At 50.1% G+C, this 18,685-nt stretch overlaps 3 protein-coding genes across 6 annotated transcripts; 2 read left to right on the top strand and 1 right to left on the bottom strand.

Moving 5' to 3' along the window:
- Nucleotides 1–249: 249 nt before the first annotated feature.
- Nucleotides 250–6,524, top strand: LOC117582359 (uncharacterized protein CG5098). Of its 4 annotated transcripts, none has more exons than XM_034270026.1 (6): nucleotides 250–1,254; nucleotides 1,326–1,481; nucleotides 1,734–1,930; nucleotides 1,989–2,410; nucleotides 2,470–5,168; nucleotides 5,229–6,524. In XM_034270026.1, exons 1-6 carry the CDS (start codon nucleotides 1,183–1,185, stop codon nucleotides 5,775–5,777), a joined length of 4,095 nt encoding a protein of 1,364 aa, XP_034125917.1. In that variant the 5' UTR covers nucleotides 250–1,182; the 3' UTR covers nucleotides 5,778–6,524. The 4 variants fall into 4 exon arrangements, with proteins under 4 accessions (XP_034125917.1, XP_034125909.1, XP_034125935.1 ...); XM_034270018.1 differs by having other exon boundaries at nucleotides 1,986–2,410; XM_034270044.1 differs by lacking the exon at nucleotides 1,326–1,481 and having other exon boundaries at nucleotides 250–527; nucleotides 1,986–2,410.
- Nucleotides 6,525–6,802: 278 nt separating this feature from the next.
- Nucleotides 6,803–14,189, bottom strand: LOC117592649. Its single transcript, XM_034286593.1, has 5 exons — nucleotides 13,971–14,189; nucleotides 10,745–10,968; nucleotides 9,692–10,677; nucleotides 7,835–9,458; nucleotides 6,803–7,768 (listed from the first exon to the last, which is right to left on the bottom strand). The coding sequence occupies exons 2-5, from the start codon at nucleotides 10,965–10,967 to the stop codon at nucleotides 6,831–6,833; spliced, it is 3,771 nt and encodes a 1,256-aa protein (XP_034142484.1). The 5' UTR covers nucleotide 10,968; nucleotides 13,971–14,189; the 3' UTR covers nucleotides 6,803–6,830.
- A 1,400-nt stretch (nucleotides 14,190–15,589) lies between these two features.
- LOC117592648 lies at nucleotides 15,590–16,028 on the top strand. The gene has a single exon (XM_034286592.1). The coding sequence runs from the start codon at nucleotides 15,594–15,596 to the stop codon at nucleotides 15,822–15,824; it is 231 nt and encodes a 76-aa protein (XP_034142483.1). The 5' UTR covers nucleotides 15,590–15,593; the 3' UTR covers nucleotides 15,825–16,028.
- The last annotated feature ends 2,657 nt before the right edge of the window (nucleotides 16,029–18,685 follow it).

Raw genomic sequence — 18,685 nt, 5'->3', positions numbered from 1 at the left:
CTTTTACTGTTTTTGAGTTTTTTTCCGGAATTGGTGGATAAAAAGTTAACAAAATGCTGCCACGAAAATAACTTGGTAATTGAAAAAATCCTTTTTCAATTGATAATGAATTTAACTCTATATGTTGGCTGCACCATCGGTCACACTGTAGCGCAGTTAAATAGCGCGTTTCACTTCTAGTATTTATTTCAGTATCTATGAAAGTGGCAAGGTGTGTGACCTAGAGACGGCACAAAATCGAACAAACTGCAAAAACAAATTAATTCGGTCACACTGAAGCGTAGATAAATTACATTTTGTTAACAATTTAAATTGTTATTGAAAATACGCGTAAACACGCTAGAAAATCAATGCGGCTTTTTATAAAATAGGCAACTCCTCTCGCCGTACTGCCACCGCCATGTGTTGAAGGCAAAAGTTCGTTCGGAAAGGCGATTTTGCTTCCATGGGTCCGTCCACGACCCAAAACAAGAAAAATTCGCGAACCGCCACAACGAAGTTGCAATGCGCTGCAATTGAGAATTGAGGTATTCATACAGCATATGATATCACCAGCAAAGCCACTAACCGTGCTGCCACATCCCATCATTGTGCTAACCGAACAAACCCCAAGGCCGCATACAACTCAAAATGGCATTTCTGAGCCCAAGCCAGTTGAGAACATTCATCTGTTACAAACACCGCGTGTTTTTGGCGTAGCGTGCAAAACAACGCTGTCATCTGTCGATAAGTTTATCGGCTGCCTTGTTTGTGGCCCTGTTATCGCGCAAGGACCACGAGAGCGCCTGCCGCTCGCTCGCCGAAAACCGTTCGCCAGTGGGTGGGTGGTGTGAAAAAAGTGCGTGCGGAATTGTTTATAGGCTAAGAAAAAGGGCACCAGCAGCGCCCTGCACTAACTATTATCGGATTATTTCGCTCGATGGTTCGTCCGGTGGCTGCATAGACAATGTGACAGGACCTCCCATGCCGTATGCTTGTGTAGAGAAGAGGCTGTGCATCCCCCTCCCCCCTTGCCACGCGAAAGTTATCAGTTATCAGGCACATTCCGAGCCGACGGCTGGACTGCTAGATAGGTACAGGTACAGGTACAGGTACAGGTACTGCCCATGATCTCAGGTCTTCCCTCCCGCGCGACTCAAGTTAGCCCAAAGGACGACAGCAGTGATAGAGAGCAATAGCACAATGGCCAACAACAATCATCCGCACGGCCACCTCAGCCAGGCGGCCCAGAACCCATCATGGAACCCGCTGCAAGTAAGTAGTGACGCCACAAGGCCGTCTAGAAGTCGCTGGAATCCTGCTGACTGAAAAATCTCAATCTCCAGATACCATCGTACATTCCACGGCAGCCTCAGCTGGCGCATATGTCGAACGAGCGGCCCATGGTGCGCTCGCCCCTGGCCTGGCATGCCTCCGTGTCCGCCCAGCCACCGCCGCCGCCAGACGCCCTTTACAATTTTATGTCGGCCAATCATAAAAACGTAATTAGGAAACCGAGAGCAGAATCAGAATTCAAAGTAGACACGCATGCTCCAATCTCCTGACCGCCCGCCCGCCTAGCCAGTAGAATAGATTCCTTCCTTAGCAGTTTTATATCTGTTTTGTAATCATTATTTGCTTTCTTCTGTGTGTGTCTCGCCCGCTGCCATCCCGCATTGTATACCTTGTGACAGTCCTCGCGAAAGTCCTTCCGAATAGTGTCAAATGTGCTCACACACTCTCACTCTTCGCAGCTGGATCATCATCATCAAATGAATCCCTTGCTGGCGCCGCCATACACTGGAACCTTGCCATTCGACTCCATGGACCTCTCGTTGCAGTCCGCACGCAGCGCGGCCCAGCCGCTAGCCAAGCAGCCACAGCAATCCCAGCAGCAGGCGCAGCAGCAGCAGCAACAGTCCCTCATGCATGCCCCCAACTATCCGACTATGTAAGAGTCATGGGCAATATTTTTCCAGCTAATCTCCATCTGTTTCCATTTCGAGCAGCCAAAACCTAGCGTCAAATGCAACGCCAACGAGCGCACAGCTGCAGCAGCAGCAGGGACACCTCGCAGCCATGGCGGCGGCTCATGCCATGCTGCAGTCGAGCAACCAGAATGCAGCCTCCTCCTTGGTCCTGTCCAATGGCACCGATTGCGAATCGCTGCTACCGCGGCCGCCGCCCACAGCTAATCAACCACCCGGAAGCAGCAGCATCAATCATACCGGCAGCAACAACAATGTCCCCAGCCCGCACTATATGCAGAATCGCGACGAGAACTTTAAATTGTCGCAGCTAAAGCGCAGCTTCGAGCAGGAGGTGCTGTCATCGAAGAGCATGCAGAAGGACAAGCAGTCGCCGCACAATCTCCAGCATCAGCAGCAGCAGCAGCAGTCCCAGCAGTCCCAGCAGCATGCGAATAAGAAACGTGAGTTCCCCCTTTGCTCCATTAAAATGCCAGCTAATCCTTTCCTAACTCCTGCCTAGCCTCACCCTTGCGCAACTATCATCAGCAGCAGCAACAACAACAGCAGCAGCAACCGCCTCCGTATAACCTTACTCCAAAATACAATGGTCCCCAAACGCCACCAACTCCGCAGTCGCCGCTGGCCGGGCCACCGCACCAGATGCACTCTCCCACAATGGACTACAATCAGCTGCATCTGCACCATCAGCTGAATAGTGGCAGCCACGGGGGAGGCGGCTACCAGCACATGCAGCAGGAACAGCCACAACACTTGCACTATCATAATCAGCATGTGGGAGGCAATCAGCCTGTTTCGGTCGCTTCCCCTCTGCATCCGCCACCGCCCCATTTAATTAGCTCTCAGTTCCACGCCCAACAGCAGAGCACAGCCCAGCCGCAGCATCAGCAGCAACAGCAGCAGCAGCAGGCGCCATCAACGCAGCAACAGACGACACATCATTCCCGCAGCTCGCAACTGACGAATCTCGAGTCGATGGCCAAGCAAAAGACGCAGCCGGAGGCGGAGAATCAAACAGTTATCACGGATCTATCCTATCGGAATGCGGCGCCTTCGCTGCCACCCGCTCCGGCGGTAGAGGTGGAGAAACCACCCGTTACAGATGCCCCCGAATCACCCTACCTGACCACATCCAACGAGGAGTCGCTGGAGTCGAATAGCAACAGCAGTAACAGCCGCAAACGGCGCAAGCGGAAGTCCAGCCTCGTCATGCGGGTCACGCCCAATGAAAATGCGCCCGAGGGAGGAGTAGCAGCCAAGCAGCAGCCGCAGCAGCAGCAGCCTGGACATACGCCCAGCAATCATAGCAACACCTGCAGTCCAAAGCAGTCGCCCAAGATCGCGGGCTCCGACTTCCAACCGTTTGGCATGCAGTCCGAGTCCCAGAATGACAAGACGAAGCAGGAGAACGGACGGGGATCGTCGCCATCGCCTACGGAGAACAGCAACAGCTCCACGCTCTACAACGATGAGAATCCCAAGACGAAGAAGCAGCGGCAGGCCCTGCTCCAAAGAAACCTCACGGAGCAGCAGCGCATCCAGCAAGAGGACGAACCGCCGCTGAAGCACACTCCGCCGACCATGCCACCACCGAGTCCTCAGAGCAACAGCAGCAGCAGCAGTTCGAGCAGCTCCAGCGGCAACACGCACAGCAGCCATAGCAGTCATGCCACCAGCAACGATGTCCGGCGACCGGAGAAGCCCGAGAACGATGAAAACAATGCCACAACGGACACGCCCGCGTCACCGGCTCTCGTCGAGCAGGGAAACATTGATGCCAGGCCAGCGGTGAGTGTGCACGAGTGCGACGAAGAAGAGGAGCCAGTGGGCGGTGCCGCCAAGGAGCCGGAATCACCTCAACCGACGCCGGTTCCTGCTTTGCCCCTGGAAGTCCCCGAAACAACCGCAACAGCAGCAGCACCAACAGCTAAGGAAACACCACCTGCGGCCAACTCTGAGCACTGTGCGTTCGGAGAGGTAGAGGATAAGCTGGAGGAGATGTTCGCTGGCATCGAGGAGGAGCCCGAACAGAATGGCACACCAGAGAAACCTGCCCATCCAGCCGTAGACGATCCAGTGTCGCACGATTTGAGTGCTCAGCTGGCTCTGGACAGCGCCAAAGTAGAGAATGAGCCAGCGGCGGCGGGGACACCAGTGTCAGGCTCACCTGCAACTGCTCTTCCACTCGTCATCCCCGAAGTGCGTCCGGTGGCCACCAAGGCAGCTAAGAAGTCGACTCTGCCCAGTCCTGTGCACAGCCCCACGCCAGAAACTCGCTCCACATCGACGCCTTTGACTGGCACCGAGGACGTAAAATCTCCCAGCATCCTGACTCCTCCCAAGGGCGCGTCTTCCCGCCGGCCGCCACAACGAAGGCTCTCCATGGGCATGGATGCCTCCCTGCTGCGTTTCATGATCGATGAGCCGACAGGCAAGGCCAAGAAATCCGGTGGCCGTGGCAGAAAGCGGTCTGCTCCCGAGCCAGAGCTAGACAGCGAGGATGATGACAAGCCCAGTACCTCGGCAGCAGCAGCCGCGGCGTTGGCAGTGCGACAGCAGAACGAGGTGGCTGCCGCCAAAGCAGCGATCCCCAAGGCCACAGCGACCAAGAAGAAGAACGCGGCCGGCGGAAAGGGCAAGAAGGGGGCAGCGGGGAAGAGCAAGGCCAAGCAGAACGGAAAGAAGTCAAGTGCAGCAGGTCGCAAGCCGCCGACCACCGACGAGGACAGCACTCAGGCGCCCACGAACGGAGGAGGAAGTGTTGATCTGCGGTTCAAGTCGCCCTTCATTCTGATCAAGCCAGACGGCAGCGTGAGCATCAAGAACACACACAGCGCCGAGGACGTCAACGAGAAGCAGACCAAGGCCAAGAAGGCGCCCCACGAGAGGAAGAGTCTGCGCGGAATGCACAGCTCCACGCTGAGCAATCGATACGATGCGGACACCACCGACTCCACGTGGATATGCGTGTTCTGCAAGCGAGGACCCCACAAGATGGGATTGGGCGACCTCTTCGGACCCTACCTGGTGTCCAACGACTGCGACGAATATCGGGCGGCTCTGCAGACGCCCGGCAGCCAGGACTTTGACGGAGTCTTTGTAAGCAAGCGCAGGCGAGAGGATATGGTCCAGCATCGACGCAACCTGCCCGTGGTGCCAGCCACACTGGCACACATCATGCAGGCACCGAAGATCAGCATGGTAAGCCGGAATGCTTGCCATTTGAAGAATTAATTAATTGAATTTCCTAATCTGTTGCAGCACAAGCGAAAGCGCAAGCACACCCACGACAGCGTTTACTCCTGCAGCGATGATCTGAACGAGTCGCAGTCGCAGTCCTCGCAGGATCCGCTCGACTGCGGCCATGAGACGAAGTTCGTCGAGACGTTTCGCGGCATGTGCAAGACCTCGGAGCACGGGTACGAGGTCTGGCTGCATGAGGATTGCGCCGTCTGGACCAACGACATTCAGCTGATTGGCGCACATGTGAACGGACTGGATGCCGCGGTGTGGGACAGCACGCGCTACCAGTGTGTCGTCTGCGCCCAGACGGGTGCCAGTGTGTGCTGCTTCGAACGGTGCTGCAAGGCGACTGCCCATGTTCCCTGTGCACGCTCTTCCAACTGGACACTGGACGAGCAGGAGCGCAAGGTTTTCTGCCAGATGCATGGGCAGTCACAGTCCCAGTCACAGTCCCAGTCCCAGACGCTGTTACAGCCGCCGCCGGAAGTCTTCAAAGCTGAGCCTGTGGCTGCAGCTCCGCCAGCAACTGCCCCACCACCCAGGTTCGATGTCAGTTCGCTTCCCTGAGTACGAGTTCGCGTCCGGGACTGCCTCCTGATCGCCAAGCGTTGAGCGTTAAGCGCAGCCTCTGCCACTGGCCCCACCCCGAATCCGCTTGTACGCCCATGTCCACCGCAGCCCTAACGTAGGCTTTGTAAATAAGTTGCCCGATCCATGGGCTGTTTCGTAGTCGCGTGTGAAGTGTTTTGTACAAATCCGCTGTACATTCGACAAGCTTTGACGCACAGCACAGATGGCATCAGTCTATGCTCGATGTATCTATGCTCCCCTCTAGTTAGATTTCTTTCACAAATCCCTAGTTTTCTATACCTAAATTATTATTTCGATATTCACAGACGCGCCAGTCCAGCCCTGTGCACCCCCCTTGCATTAGTACCTTTTAGTTTAAATTAATTTAGCGCCCCTGCCCTCTCACATCATCACGTAAGCCAATTGATAATTTGATTAAACGAACACACTCCCTGCCATACTCCATCCGACAGCCAACTGGACGCAGAAAATCGCTGAAGTTCCACTGCAGTTGAGGTGGCAGCAATGAGAGAACATTCGATGCCCTATTCTAAATGGAAACATTGTAAAACAATATATAAGTATAAAGCATAAAGTATAAATAATATTAATAATTCTAGCGATGGTAAGTGAAAAGTATAAATAGAACCTTGTATTGTATTCATACATTGCTAAGAACTGTACGTATATTGATGATAATTTTTAATTCTAAAACAAAGTATAAACAATAAAAACTTAATCTCACCAGCAACGTATAAACATTCGAAGCTTCCGACCCAGAATAGTCACAAAATGTTTGTTAGTTCTCCACAAGTGACTCGTTTCCATTGCTCCATTTTGGATGCAGTTCCCTCCCATTTGGATCTTTGATTTTGATGAATTTTTTGTTTTTATTTCTCAATAAATATGCAAAAATATACAATATACGTAGAGGATAGAATATGGAACTGAACAAATGATCTCTAGATTAAGTATTTAACTTAGCTTAAGCATAAATAGTTCATTAATTTAGTTATGCTAAGAAGTAGGGCTAGTGGCGGGGAATCTACTTTAGTAGCGTCGCAGGCGTCCGCGCAGCTGCTGCGTTATGTCGTTGGGCAGCCGACCCACACTGCTCTGTGGCACCTGATAGGAGGTGCGTCCGGAATAGAAGAAACGCTCCTTACTCTTGCCCGAACCCGAACCCGACCTGGCTGGATGCCTGTCCGTCAACTGCAGCTGATGGGCCGACACGTCGCTGCGCTTTTGGGCCAGCTGCAGTCCCGGAATCAAGCCATTGGTCAGCGCAGGCAGCTGCACATTCAGATGATCGACATGGCGGCCACCTATAAAGGATCCCTGCACTGAGCCACTCGATGTCACTGGCGGTGCCAGAGGTGGAAACTGTGGCAGCTGCTGCTGCTGCTGTTGGTACGGCACGAATATGTTGGGCGTGAGGTAAGGCTGCTGATTGCTTTGTATAGACGGACGAGACTGCTGCTGGAACTGTTGCTGCTGTTGCAGGAAGGGATTTTGCTGTTGCTGCTGCTGCTGCTGGTAGATGTTTGGTTGGTAAATCGTTTGATGTGGCTGTTGGTACTGCTGCGTGATGTAGTTTAATTGCTGCTGAGGCTGCTGCTGACGCTGCAACTGCTGCTGCACTTGTTGCACATGATGCTGCCGCTGCTGCTGCTGTTGCACGTGATGTTGCTGCTGTGCTGGCTGCCTCTGCACCTGTGACTGCTGCTGCTGCTGCTGTTGCAACGTTGCAACACTGTTTGCGTTGCCCTGTCCAAACTTGCTGCTAAAGAAGTCGTTCAGCGAGACGTAGGAGCTGCCCTGCGTGGCCTTGGCTGGCGCCTGGGTGGCCAGAGAGGCGATGATGTTGCCGGCAGAGTTCGGAGCAATCCGCTGTCCCTCAGCGCGGACAATCACTATGCCGGGTGGCGTGGGTAACGCTGGCTGTGGCAGCTGCGGGGGGCGTTGCGGCACAGTCAGACTGGAGATGGCTGTGGAGCGGAAAGAGAAAGAGAAAATGAAACCGTAGGCATAGCCTCAACTTGAGGACTCCTCACCTGGTGCTGTGGCGGGTTTGTTGTAGGAAATGCTGTTTCTGCTGCTGCTCCTGCTGCCCACAGAGTTGGACTTGGCCAGTGGACGATACTGCTGGGACTGGGACTGGGACTGTGACTGTGACTGGGCTGGAGCTGCAGCCTTCGACTGGACACTCTTGAAATTCTGTAAGACGGAGTCGTCAACAATGGCGCGCGTTAGCTTATCGAAGGAGAGGAACGCAGAGGCGGGAGAGAGGCTCGAGGTGATGGATTGAGAGGAGTGTGGTGCAATGTCGCTGACTGTTTGTGTGGCGTATGCGAGTGTGTGTGGTGTTTGGGTGTGTTTATGGGTTTGGAGTGCGTTGGCTGCTGGCTTGGCGTAGCTGTAGCCCGAGGCCAGAGCGGAGATTTGCTGCGACAGCGTGGACAAAGCTGGGGAGGAGGTAGTTCTGGATGTTGTGGTGGTGTACACTCGCGCGGTGGTTGTACCACGAGTTCGCGTAACCGGCGCCTGTGTCTTGTAGTTCGAATAGCGATTCTTGCCACGATTCACCGATCCTGCTGCTGCCGTGTGTCTGGTAAAGCTTCTCGTCGTGGATGTGGATGGTGCGCTGGTACTGGTGGTGGTGGTGGTGCTGCTGCCGCTGCCGCTGCTGCTTCCTGTCGCTCTTGTTGCCGGCGTGTAGATGCGATTCCCGCGCTGCACTTGGAACCTCTGCAGATTGCTGTGGACACTCTCCCAGCTGGCCTTTCCCGTCTCGCGATCAATGTGTCGAGCCGAAAGCTTCTTGCTCGGTCCCTGCTCGGCCCCACCGTGCACATACGACAGCGAGGAAGCTGTGGTGCTGGTGGCTGCCTCTGTGGAGGCCGTGGTTGTGGTCGTCGGTGCCTTGGTTGTGCTTCTGGTGGCCAGCGAGAGGCGGGACAATCGCTGGCGACTGGCTGCCAGGCGTTCCAGGTAGCTGCGGGTGGGCGTGGTGGTTCGTTGTGTGGTGGTGCTCGTCGTACTGCGCACCACCGGCATCGGGCGAACGTTGGCGCGTCTAAAAGTGGAATTGCCGCGATTCTGAGCGTAGCGCCGGTAGCCACGAATCCGCTCCTGGGTGCTGCTGATCTCTGTGACTGTTTCCGTGGATGTAACCATTGCGGGAGTGGTGCTAGTGGTGGATGTGCTGCTGCTCTCTGTCAACTCATTTGTGCTGAGCACCTGCGTCTCCTCGTCGTGGGAAGTCAGCTGCACTCCAGCCAGCAGCAGCTTGGCAGCCTCCTGATGGACGCTCGTCTTATCGGCAGCTTCGGGACTCTCCTCTCCTTGGGCCACGTCATCGCTGAGGGGCAGACTGGCGGTCAGGGCGGCTGCTTGGCCGAGGGACTCAATGGCAAAAGCAGGCTCCAGCAGTGGTGGTTCCAGCAGGGCAAGTGGCACAGTGATAGTGGTGGAAGTGGAGATGGAGGCGGCTTCTGCCGCCGCTGTGGTGGTCTCAACTTCCTCTAGTCCTTCTGCCTCCTCCGATGTGGGCAGAGTGGGTGCTATCAGCAGAGCAGGAGTCTCCTCCGTTGTCGCTGGAGTGGTGCTGCTGCTGGTTTTGTCAAATGTATGTTTGTGCTCAGTGGATTTGGGACCTTCGGTGGGTATCTCATTGGGCTTTTGGGTGTAGTTTGTGTGTTGTTGTGTGGTTTGAGGTGTATGTGGATGAGGCATTGTTGAAGGCAATAGTTGATAGAGTAGCAAAGCAATCAAAGACAGATGGTTAGAGATAGAGAGAGAGAGAGAGAGAGAAATAGAGATAGATAGTAAGAGAGAGAAATGAAATAAGAAGATGGAAAAAAGAGCGAAGAATATTGCCAGATAGTTCGCAGACTTAATCTTCGGCTTACCGTAAATCTCACTGTGCCCGGCGTCTGTTTGGGTTTGCTGTACACATAGGCAGAGGAGGAGCTGCCCTTGGAGCCATCTCCGTACATGGCGAAACCGCGACTGAGGAACCTAAAGGGCTGCTTGATCTTGGTCGGAGCCATTGACTGATAGCCAGAGACGGCGGGATCCACATCGGAGGAGACCTCGTCCAGCAGATTGTTAATGTTGGACACCAGATCCACTTGCGTGGCCTCGTCCTGGTTGCTGCGTATGTGCTTCATGTAGTCCGGGGCCAGAGCTTCGCTCGAGGTGGACTCTGTGTCGGCCTGGAGCTCCAGTCCCGCATTGACACGCTCCGCAAAGTTCTTCTGCTTCTGGAAGTGATACTCCCGCGGGTACTCGGCCACGATGTGGGCATTGGTGTGATCAAACTGGATGCCCGGATCGGAGGAGAGCTCTCCCAGACTGTTTACATAGATGCCCTCGTCATTATCGTCGTCTGTGGCAGCGGAGGGAGCAATATCCTGGAGTCCTGCAGCATTAAGAGGTTCACTTTTGATAGCCTCTCCCCTTACAGCTGCAATTTGTGGCTCCTCCGGGTGGGTGAGTACTCCACTGACGCTGCTCAGATCTTTGCTGAGGCTCTGGTGCTGATGATGGTGGTCCTGCTGTTGCTGCTGCTGCTGCTGCTGCTGCTGGGAATGAACCTGCTGCGGATGTGCCTGTGCCTGTTGCAGTGCCTTCGATATCGTCTTCATGGGATACTCCATCATGTGGCGAACGCGCTCCATCATTTGGTGTGTGCTGCCAACGCTGTTGTCCACGTTCATGTCGTAGTACCGCTCCGACTCGTCGCAGTTCACGTTGCGGTACCAGTCGCACACAAAGTTCTTCTGGCTGAAGAGCGTTCCATTGGGACAGAGGAAGCCGAAGCCCTGAGGGGTTCTCGCGGTGTGGGCGCAGATGCGGAATGCCTGGCAGCGGCTCTCTACGTCAGCATAGTAGCCTGCAAAAAGCAACCGAAACCAATAAATCTAAGGCAATCCAGAGAGATTGCTGAAGATAGAACTTGCCTTCATGGCGACCCTTGCACACGAAACTCGTCTTGGGCGGTGCACTCAAGATGGGATAGTCCAGGCCGGGTTCGCCGGGTATTGTGTGCCGCAGATCGAACTGCTGGTCCGTGTACTCGCTGGACTTGTCCGCGTCCTCGAAGTGCTCTCCGCTCTGGCCCTGGGCCGCGGCCGCTGCCAGCAGCAGGAGGAGAAGCCCCGTCCAGAGACAGGAGCTCGGCATGCTGAAAGTGGAGCTTGGATTAGCCGGCGCTTGCGACACCTTAAATGTTATTCATTAGGCTGATTGATAAACCATGAATCGGGGCAAACTCATTGATTAAAATGTCTGTCCAATTTGCATACGAATGAGAGCGGGCCGGGGCCACGTAAGTGACCACCACGAGCCGCCGACTAATCTAATTAGCATACGGATTGGGTCGAGGCGTGTCCGCGCTCTCACGTAACCAAAACGAGCGACTCGCCGCCCCAAACAAATGCCTTTTCCAGCTGTGCAGCGACTTGTGTGTGGCACTGTTGCGTGGGTCCACCAACGGTACAAATTCGGCATCAAATGACACTTGGGCACGATAAATAAACTAAAACAATAAAAGGAATCACGATCTCTAAGAACTGACCCTGAAATTTGTGTAGATTTTCGTTCGATCTAGATGCTATGCCTCTCGGAATACTTTGAATATTTATGATCGATTTGGCATCACTTTCGATCTCCCTCGAGATAATGCTGGGCAAGCGATTTGGAGTCGGTTTTGGCTTTGAGGTGCGAGTGTTGGTCATTTCACTCTGGTAATCCAGCAGCTCCATCAATCAACTGGATGAGCAAGCATTATCAATCACACTCGGCCCGGCATTAGAATGTGACTAATTTCGAATTACCAAACTCTAATCAAAACTGAGCACCCAAACAAATATTTGAATCGCTTCCAGTTAAGCATTTGAGCAATAAATTATCAATGGGTTGCTTGGCATCGGACAGCCGCTGAGGTCATTTGATGCCATTACGTTTTGCCCCAATGTGAAATGTGCTGACAGCTGATGCAGATACAGCAACAGATACAGATAAGTACTCCACATATCTAGGGATATTGAAGCCTGCTCAAACGAAAGACTTGGACAACGAACTTTGGCAAGCGAGCGCACTTGCTCTTCAGTTGTTTTTACCCTGAAATATTACCATTAAGTATGTGCCTGTATGGCTGTGTAAGGAAGCAACAAATCACTTGAGCAGCCACTCAATGATTGATTTGGCTATGCCCCATGCCATGCCATAAAGTGCAGAAGGCAATCAATGGAGAGCGAAAACCAAAGCGAAAAAACTCTTCAGGTTTTAGAGAGCGAACCAAAGTTGGACCTTTGTGTTCGACTGACACACAAGTCGGCACTTAATTGTCTATCAATTTGAATTGATAACTCAATCGAACGATTGCGTTTACATAACGTCCAAGATGAATGATGTAACAATTAGAAAATCATAATTATGGCTTGGATAATTGCAGGCTGGTGGTGGTCGGTGGACAGTCAATGACCTTCCCGCGAGTCAACAAACTGTAAGCTCTTCAGTTCTCAAATATGGCATCATAATGACTATCTAAGCGACATCTAATTGAATTTTAATGATCCACAGACAGAAGCCAGAAGAAGCGCGGAACGCAGTTCGCCACTGAGCGACTCCTCCAATATGCAAATATCGAATGCATTTGGGGCAGGGACTTGGGTAAGTGCTGCACTCATCTTTGGACAGCCCAGAGCTGCTTCCACTTCCACTTTCAAATTACAAAAACCATTTACAATTCGACAGCTTCAGGGTCATTATCAAGAGCAACGCAAAACAGAAAATCAAAACCGAAAACCAAAAACCAAAAACCAAAAAGCCCAAACCCGAAAAACAACAGACAGCCACCGACAACGAGGAAGCATCGTCAGAAAATGTTTTACTTCTCATTGTTTTCAATGATCCATCAAAGAAAAAATTAAAAACTGCCAGACAAATGATGAGCACAAGATGATGAGGAGCCACACTTCGCAGTAGGGAAGGAAAACTTTAGATAACAGACTTTGCATTGAAAAGCAAAAGACCACAAAAAAACAACAGAAAAAGAGAATGGATAAACATAAACATAAAACTCATCAGAGGCATTTTCAATGAGATGGAATATACATACATTTTCGCTGTAATTCAAGTGCGTGGATCATTATATTTATATTTATATTTTATTATGATCTGCGACTGAGATTTGAGCTGCTGCTGCTGCGGCTGCGGCTGCAAATTAATTGGCAGCACGTTTTGTGGTGCCGAACCGTAAATCTTTGCCAGATATCACGAGAATGGGTTACCCCCGCTAGTCGGATATTTAATTATAGCAAATCGCTGGCTATTTGGCACCGACAAGCCCCTGACTCTCGAGTGTCATCCAGCTGAATGGATGGCTGGAATCGCAATGGAATGGAAATAGGTAGAAGGATCTGCTGACCCCCACCGCGACTGCTCTGTCACTCACTCATCTGAAGTGCCCGCATCTATGGAATTGGAATTCGGTCTGAGTCTGTGTCTGAGTGTGAGTCTGAGTCTCTGGGTTCTACTTATGGTCAGATGACGCAAACGGAGTGCGTAACACGAGCTCAGAGTGAGCCACTTCAAATAGCTTCAAGTGCTCAATGTTCTGGGGAGATCCGTGAACTCTTCCATTCTTAGATCCGCTTAGATATTCCGTTTGGAGGAGGGCTTTTGCTATTTACTGTGTAAACATATCAGTTGCTGATTTACAATATTTATTCCCATCTCAAGATGTTTCAACTTTAAAGTGTGTTGCGGAAATGTTTGCCAAATTGGCTGTTCAATTTAATCTTCTCAGATTTCTGTTTCTAATACTCCCAGTCAATAATCCCAGGGAGCTAGGTAACTCAGAACTGCATTCTGTATTCCCAGAAGACTAGCCAAATTACTCATCCCTAAATCATTCAAATCCCATAACTAATTACTAAAATTAATCACATACTCTTTGCCATATTTTAGCGCTCTAATCTTCCTATAATTATCTCCGTATATAGCTCTATTTGTTGTTCTAAAAATCTACCAAATCACTCCCACTTGAGCGGAGTGGAGTGCATCATCTGCTCGTAGGATTGTGTGGGGGTGTCGGCATGTAATTTGGTTTTGATTAATCGTTTGATCGTTCGTTTGATGATTATTCGGGGTACGGTACACACCATGGAGTCACATTTTTACCTTGATTATTTCCGAGTAAACGTTTCCAAAGGGACAAACTTTATATATTATTCGCAATTTGGCACAGCTATGGGGTGATTTCGTTTATTTGAGGCACAGAAATATAACTTTTAGTGTATGAAACTTCACAAAACACAAAACTGAAGTCAGGCTAAAGCATTATCCTGTTGGTCGATTGGGACTATGTCCTTTACTCGAAGTGGTTTGGGGCCTAAGGAGCCGGCTACTGAGCGGTGCGGAGCCAGGTTAAACTGAACCGTTCGAGGCGCGATCTTGAACTGAACCCAAACATTCAAACATAATCGAAATATTTTGGCCACAAAAGAGTTCGAAGAGTGGCAGTGGCAGTGGCAGACCCAGGCCCAGACCCAGACATTCAGACTCGGCCAGTCAGTGTCAGATACCCCGAAATACACGCTGAAGAAGATACACAGATACAAACGCAGAGACCCGATCCGATCCGATCCGATCCGATCGATTGCGTATGATGTTGCTGCGGTACCAACCGGGAAACCGGTGACAACCTGCTGTTGCGGCCAATGATGATGATGATGATGATGATGATGATGATGCTGCTGTGGCCAGCCTACATAACAGTAACAGTTGGAATTTATAAAAAATACTCAACAAAAACAACAAAAGAAAGGCACCAACCCACTGTCAACTGTCTTGCTTAGGGGCGTGTGTGTGAATGGAAAATGAAAGCACAGTAAACACCCGACAGAAGGGCAGATTTAGGGCTAAGTCTGCTGTGAGAAAGAGCTTCTATGTGGGAAAAGATTGGAGTGTCATCCCTTTATGAAAAAAGATATACATAGAAGTGGCAGTAGTCCGCCTTTAAAGTGTTTTCACTGTACCCAAAATTGTCTTTCGTTTTCATTTAATTTCGGTTTCGGTTTCGGGTTCAGTTTGGATTTTCACACGGCTAAAGTGGCAGAAAAATGCGGCAGATCGGGTTCAAGCTCCCCCTAGATTCCTGTCATATGAATGCCGCATAATTTATTGGGTAATCTTGGCAGTGGCTAAGAACTGGCGGGAGCAGGGGGTGCTTTGACTTCCGCATTTAGAGCCAAGTCCAAGTTTGAGTATCGTGTGACCCAAATCTAAAATTTTAATTAAACAAAAGCTCGATCAATTAACATTAAGCGCTGCGCTTAGCAGCTGCACTTGAAGCGCTTCTTGGCGTCTTGGCCAAATGATTGATGGATGGAGGCAGCGCTGGCGTTGTCATGTGAGCGTGGATCATCGGATCCATGCAGATCCACGCATATCAAATGTGCTGCTGTGCCTTCTACAAATTGGATTTTGAGCGCCATCCAACAAGCGGACAAGCGGACAAGCGGACGGACATGCTGAAAAATTGTTCGCTGCGGCATCTGCCCCTGATCCGCTTTAGTTTGCATTCTTTTTTTTCTGCGCTAAACGTGTCGAACAAGTGGCCAAATATTTGCCATGGCTGCTACTCGACCGTGTTTACAAGCCCAACCGATTCGGGCCTGGCCAGCAACAACTGTGGCAACAGCGGAATGGGGTCAGGCCAGCTTTCAGTGGCAGTGCCACTGCCACAAGCCTATATAAAAGTGCAACGCGAATGATTGCATCACCAGTTGATTGCGAGCAGAAATGATTCCCTGGACACTTGTTGCACTTGCGGCGGCTCTCAGTGCTGCCCTGCTGCTGGCGCAGCCCTCTTGCGCCAGTCCCCTGGAGGACGACAACGAGGACAGACCCCACATTAACTACCCAGCGCTCTTCAAGGCGTTCTTCGACGTGGGCGAGGCCATCTTTGGTACCTGGGCCCCCGAGCGCTTTAAGGAGCAGCTGAACATGCAACGAGACTCGTATTATAGATAGGCGAGACGCCTCTATCGGGTTTCCCTTTCTTTCTGTATCGTACAGATGTTGCATAAGTGTCGCATGCTGCATCAATAAATACAACCATAAACAGAAAGAGAAGGTGTGGGGGCTAGAGACAAGATTTTAATTTATGCACATCTCCCTTTTGGCCAAATCACCCATCATTACCACCACATTTGCTATTGGCTCACACCCTCGTAAAGGGCATGGCTGATTTTTCTAGATATTTGTCAAATGTTTATTCAATTTCACTCTCTCTTAAGTGAAGAATCAAACAGAGTTATGACTGTCTTTCAGTGTATAAATAGACAAGAGACAAATGAATATTTAAATGAATGGTTGCGAAGTCCAAAGCTTCTTAACATTTGAGGAAAGAAGATCAAAAGATCTCACCACAAGAGTATTTGGCTACTCGGTGTCAGTCAGTTCTTTGCATACGAATGGGCTTAAATTTTAGTTTTTTTTGTTGCCCGTTGCCCTGTCTGTTATCTACGAACATGACACTTCATATGTTTCTTTCATTGGCAAATTAGTTATTTCTTGACAAATCCGACGAGGCAAAGACAAAAAGTTATAAATCGATAGCTAAAGTAGAAGCCTGCCTGCCATTCGGCATTGTCGGGCATCGATCAATTTGACTAATCATATTTATAGATTCCCATTCACATTCACATTCGCAGTTCGCAGTCCCGTATCCCCATTTGATCTTGTGCAAAACAACTGCTACGAGAATAATCATCATTATGCAAGTCGAAGATTCGAAAAGCCAATAAGCAGTCAGGCACTTGTCCGGGCAAAGCAGTTGATTGAATCAATGGATGATAAACGTATAGGAGGGGGTGCTGCTGGCGGGGGAGACAATCGAAATAATCATCTAGCCAAATTCTTTCAATTATTTTGGCATAATAAATGAAGCAAGCAATTTGTCTGGGGCTCGCTCCCAAGTGTTTCCTTTGTGTCGCTCGCTCGATCAAGTGTTTTTCCTCCATAAATGAAGTAATCCAATTGTTTTAGCCATTCATCATGCTCCACTATACCACACAATCTATCATCAGTGTTTTTTGTTTATATTATAAATATGAAGTCTATTCAGATTTTGGCTATTTCACCTGCGGCACATGCGGGCTCTGCCCCTCCGCGTTCGTAGAAGCGCCAAATATCGACAATATTTACTTCCTGCACGTGTCGCAGTATAAATTATCGAGTCGCCGCGTATCATCATTCGGGCTTTGGCCTTAATTGTCGGCTATCGTGCATGTCAAGAAAAGATGTGCCAGCAAACTATTATTAAAACTAAATTTGCCAACTCAGGGCCCAAAGAACGTGATATATATTTCTGTGAGGTCTCTGACTGGGGAAACGCTTACTCACGTGCCAACTAACACTAGAATTTCCCCCTAATCCGACTTTAATTGAATGCAAATCCTTTGACACAAGCTTAGAGGAAGAGTACAATCATATCCATCTAAGTATTCATTCAACCATCTGTTCATACATCCATCAGTGATGATCAAACCGAGTCTTTAATTTGATTACGAGTTGGGGAACATCTTCATATATCGACTATATAAATGTTCGATTCATGGGTGCACGCAACGGAACAGTGGAACAGTGGAGCGGTAATCATCATTAGTTGCTTTCAATCATTTGTTTCCCGCTTAAACACTGAGCTTAACATACAAATTAGCCAACAAACTCCCACAGCGGCAAATAGGCAGCGCCATGCTGAATGCTCAAAGACGGATGGGCGTCTGCTTCTAAATGCATGTTAAACATCACATTACTCAAAATGTTTGTGGAGAGTATTCAAATAAATCAAAATTAACACACTCCGAGATACTCCACCTGGAAATGTTATAATCAAGCTGAAGAAATGCCGGGTTTCACTTTCATTCGACAGCGAAATTCCCCCCCATGAAATTCCCCAATTTATACACATATAAATGTGTTGAAAATTATGTAAGTAAATGCTTGATTAGGTGTAGGCAAATGCCTAATTTCTAAATCAAATTACTTTCATTGATTCGCTTAATTGCCAGAGCCCAAAATATCTCTGTGAACCAGGCGGAGTTCCATTTCCGTAGCCGCCAGAAAATTCCAAAAAAATCAAAGTCGAAATTTAAATCGAACGCCTATTACATCACATCAACATGCCCGCTCGGGTATATGCAGATTCGTAGATGCCGGGGCACCGGCGTCCGACAAACACATGTTAATTTCAACTCATTTTTGGTGGGTCATCTTCCCCTTTGGGGACCCCATATCCCATTCCCTTCCATTTCTTTCCACGCTGCTCATATTATTGATTTCTTTTGGCAAGCGAGATTTCATAATCACACGGCGATGCTGCTGCTGCTGCTACCACTACCGATGCCGGATTATTATCAGCGCCATAAATTAATCAGAGGCACAGAGCATGGCGCAGCACAGGTCGCGCATCATCTCGAATCTCCCTTCCCGCAAGAAAAGCATATGCAAATGGTAATGGCAATGGGATTGGGAATGGGCCTGGACCGAAACCCTTTGATTTTACCGGGCAGGGAGCTGAACTTGTGGCAACTTGAGGCAGGTTGTGTGCAAGCGAGGCATTAATTTAATTTTATGTATTTATTATGCATTTTGTGTTTTTCTTTTTGTTTTAATCGCACGATTGCCTCAAACTAGCCGAGATGCCAGCGGAGAAAGTGGGAAGTAGCCTGCAGACGCACCCAACCCAACCCAACCCAACCCAACCCACAACCCACAACGCGCGCACTTTAATTAAGTATCTCCCAATGCAGAATTCACTTCCCCACTCCATTAAATTTTCCGCCATTTACCCAAATTTTGCATAAGCATCTGTCAGCGATTAGTCAGAG

Source organism: Drosophila guanche, unplaced genomic scaffold (genome assembly GCF_900245975.1).
Source record: "Drosophila guanche unplaced genomic scaffold, DGUA_6, whole genome shotgun sequence".
Taxonomy (NCBI): Eukaryota; Metazoa; Arthropoda; class Insecta; order Diptera; family Drosophilidae; genus Drosophila; species Drosophila guanche.
The sequence above is the reverse complement of the archived record's forward strand: the minus strand, read 5'-3'. Positions and strand labels throughout refer to the sequence as shown.

Excerpts from the sequence above, each read along its gene's own strand:
- LOC117592648 (XM_034286592.1), top strand. The coding sequence starts at position 15,594 with ATGATTCCCTGGACACTTGTTGCACTTGCGGCGGCTCTCAGTGCTGCC.
- LOC117582359 (XM_034270018.1), top strand. The coding sequence starts at position 1,183 with ATGGCCAACAACAATCATCCGCACGGCCACCTCAGCCAGGCGGCCCAG. Across the intron at positions 1,482-1,733 it reads TGTCGGCCAATCATAAAAAC|CTGGATCATCATCATCAAAT; the intron begins GTAATTAGGAAA and ends CACTCTTCGCAG. Across the intron at positions 1,931-1,985 it reads GCCCCCAACTATCCGACTAT|CAGCCAAAACCTAGCGTCAA; the intron begins GTAAGAGTCATG and ends TTCCATTTCGAG.
- LOC117592649 (XM_034286593.1), bottom strand. The coding sequence starts at position 10,967 with ATGCCGAGCTCCTGTCTCTGGACGGGGCTTCTCCTCCTGCTGCTGGCA. Across the intron at positions 10,678-10,744 it reads GTGCAAGGGTCGCCATGAAG|GCTACTATGCTGACGTAGAG; the intron begins GCAAGTTCTATC and ends TGCTTTTTGCAG. Across the intron at positions 7,769-7,834 it reads CAAACCCGCCACAGCACCAG|CCATCTCCAGTCTGACTGTG; the intron begins GTGAGGAGTCCT and ends TCCGCTCCACAG.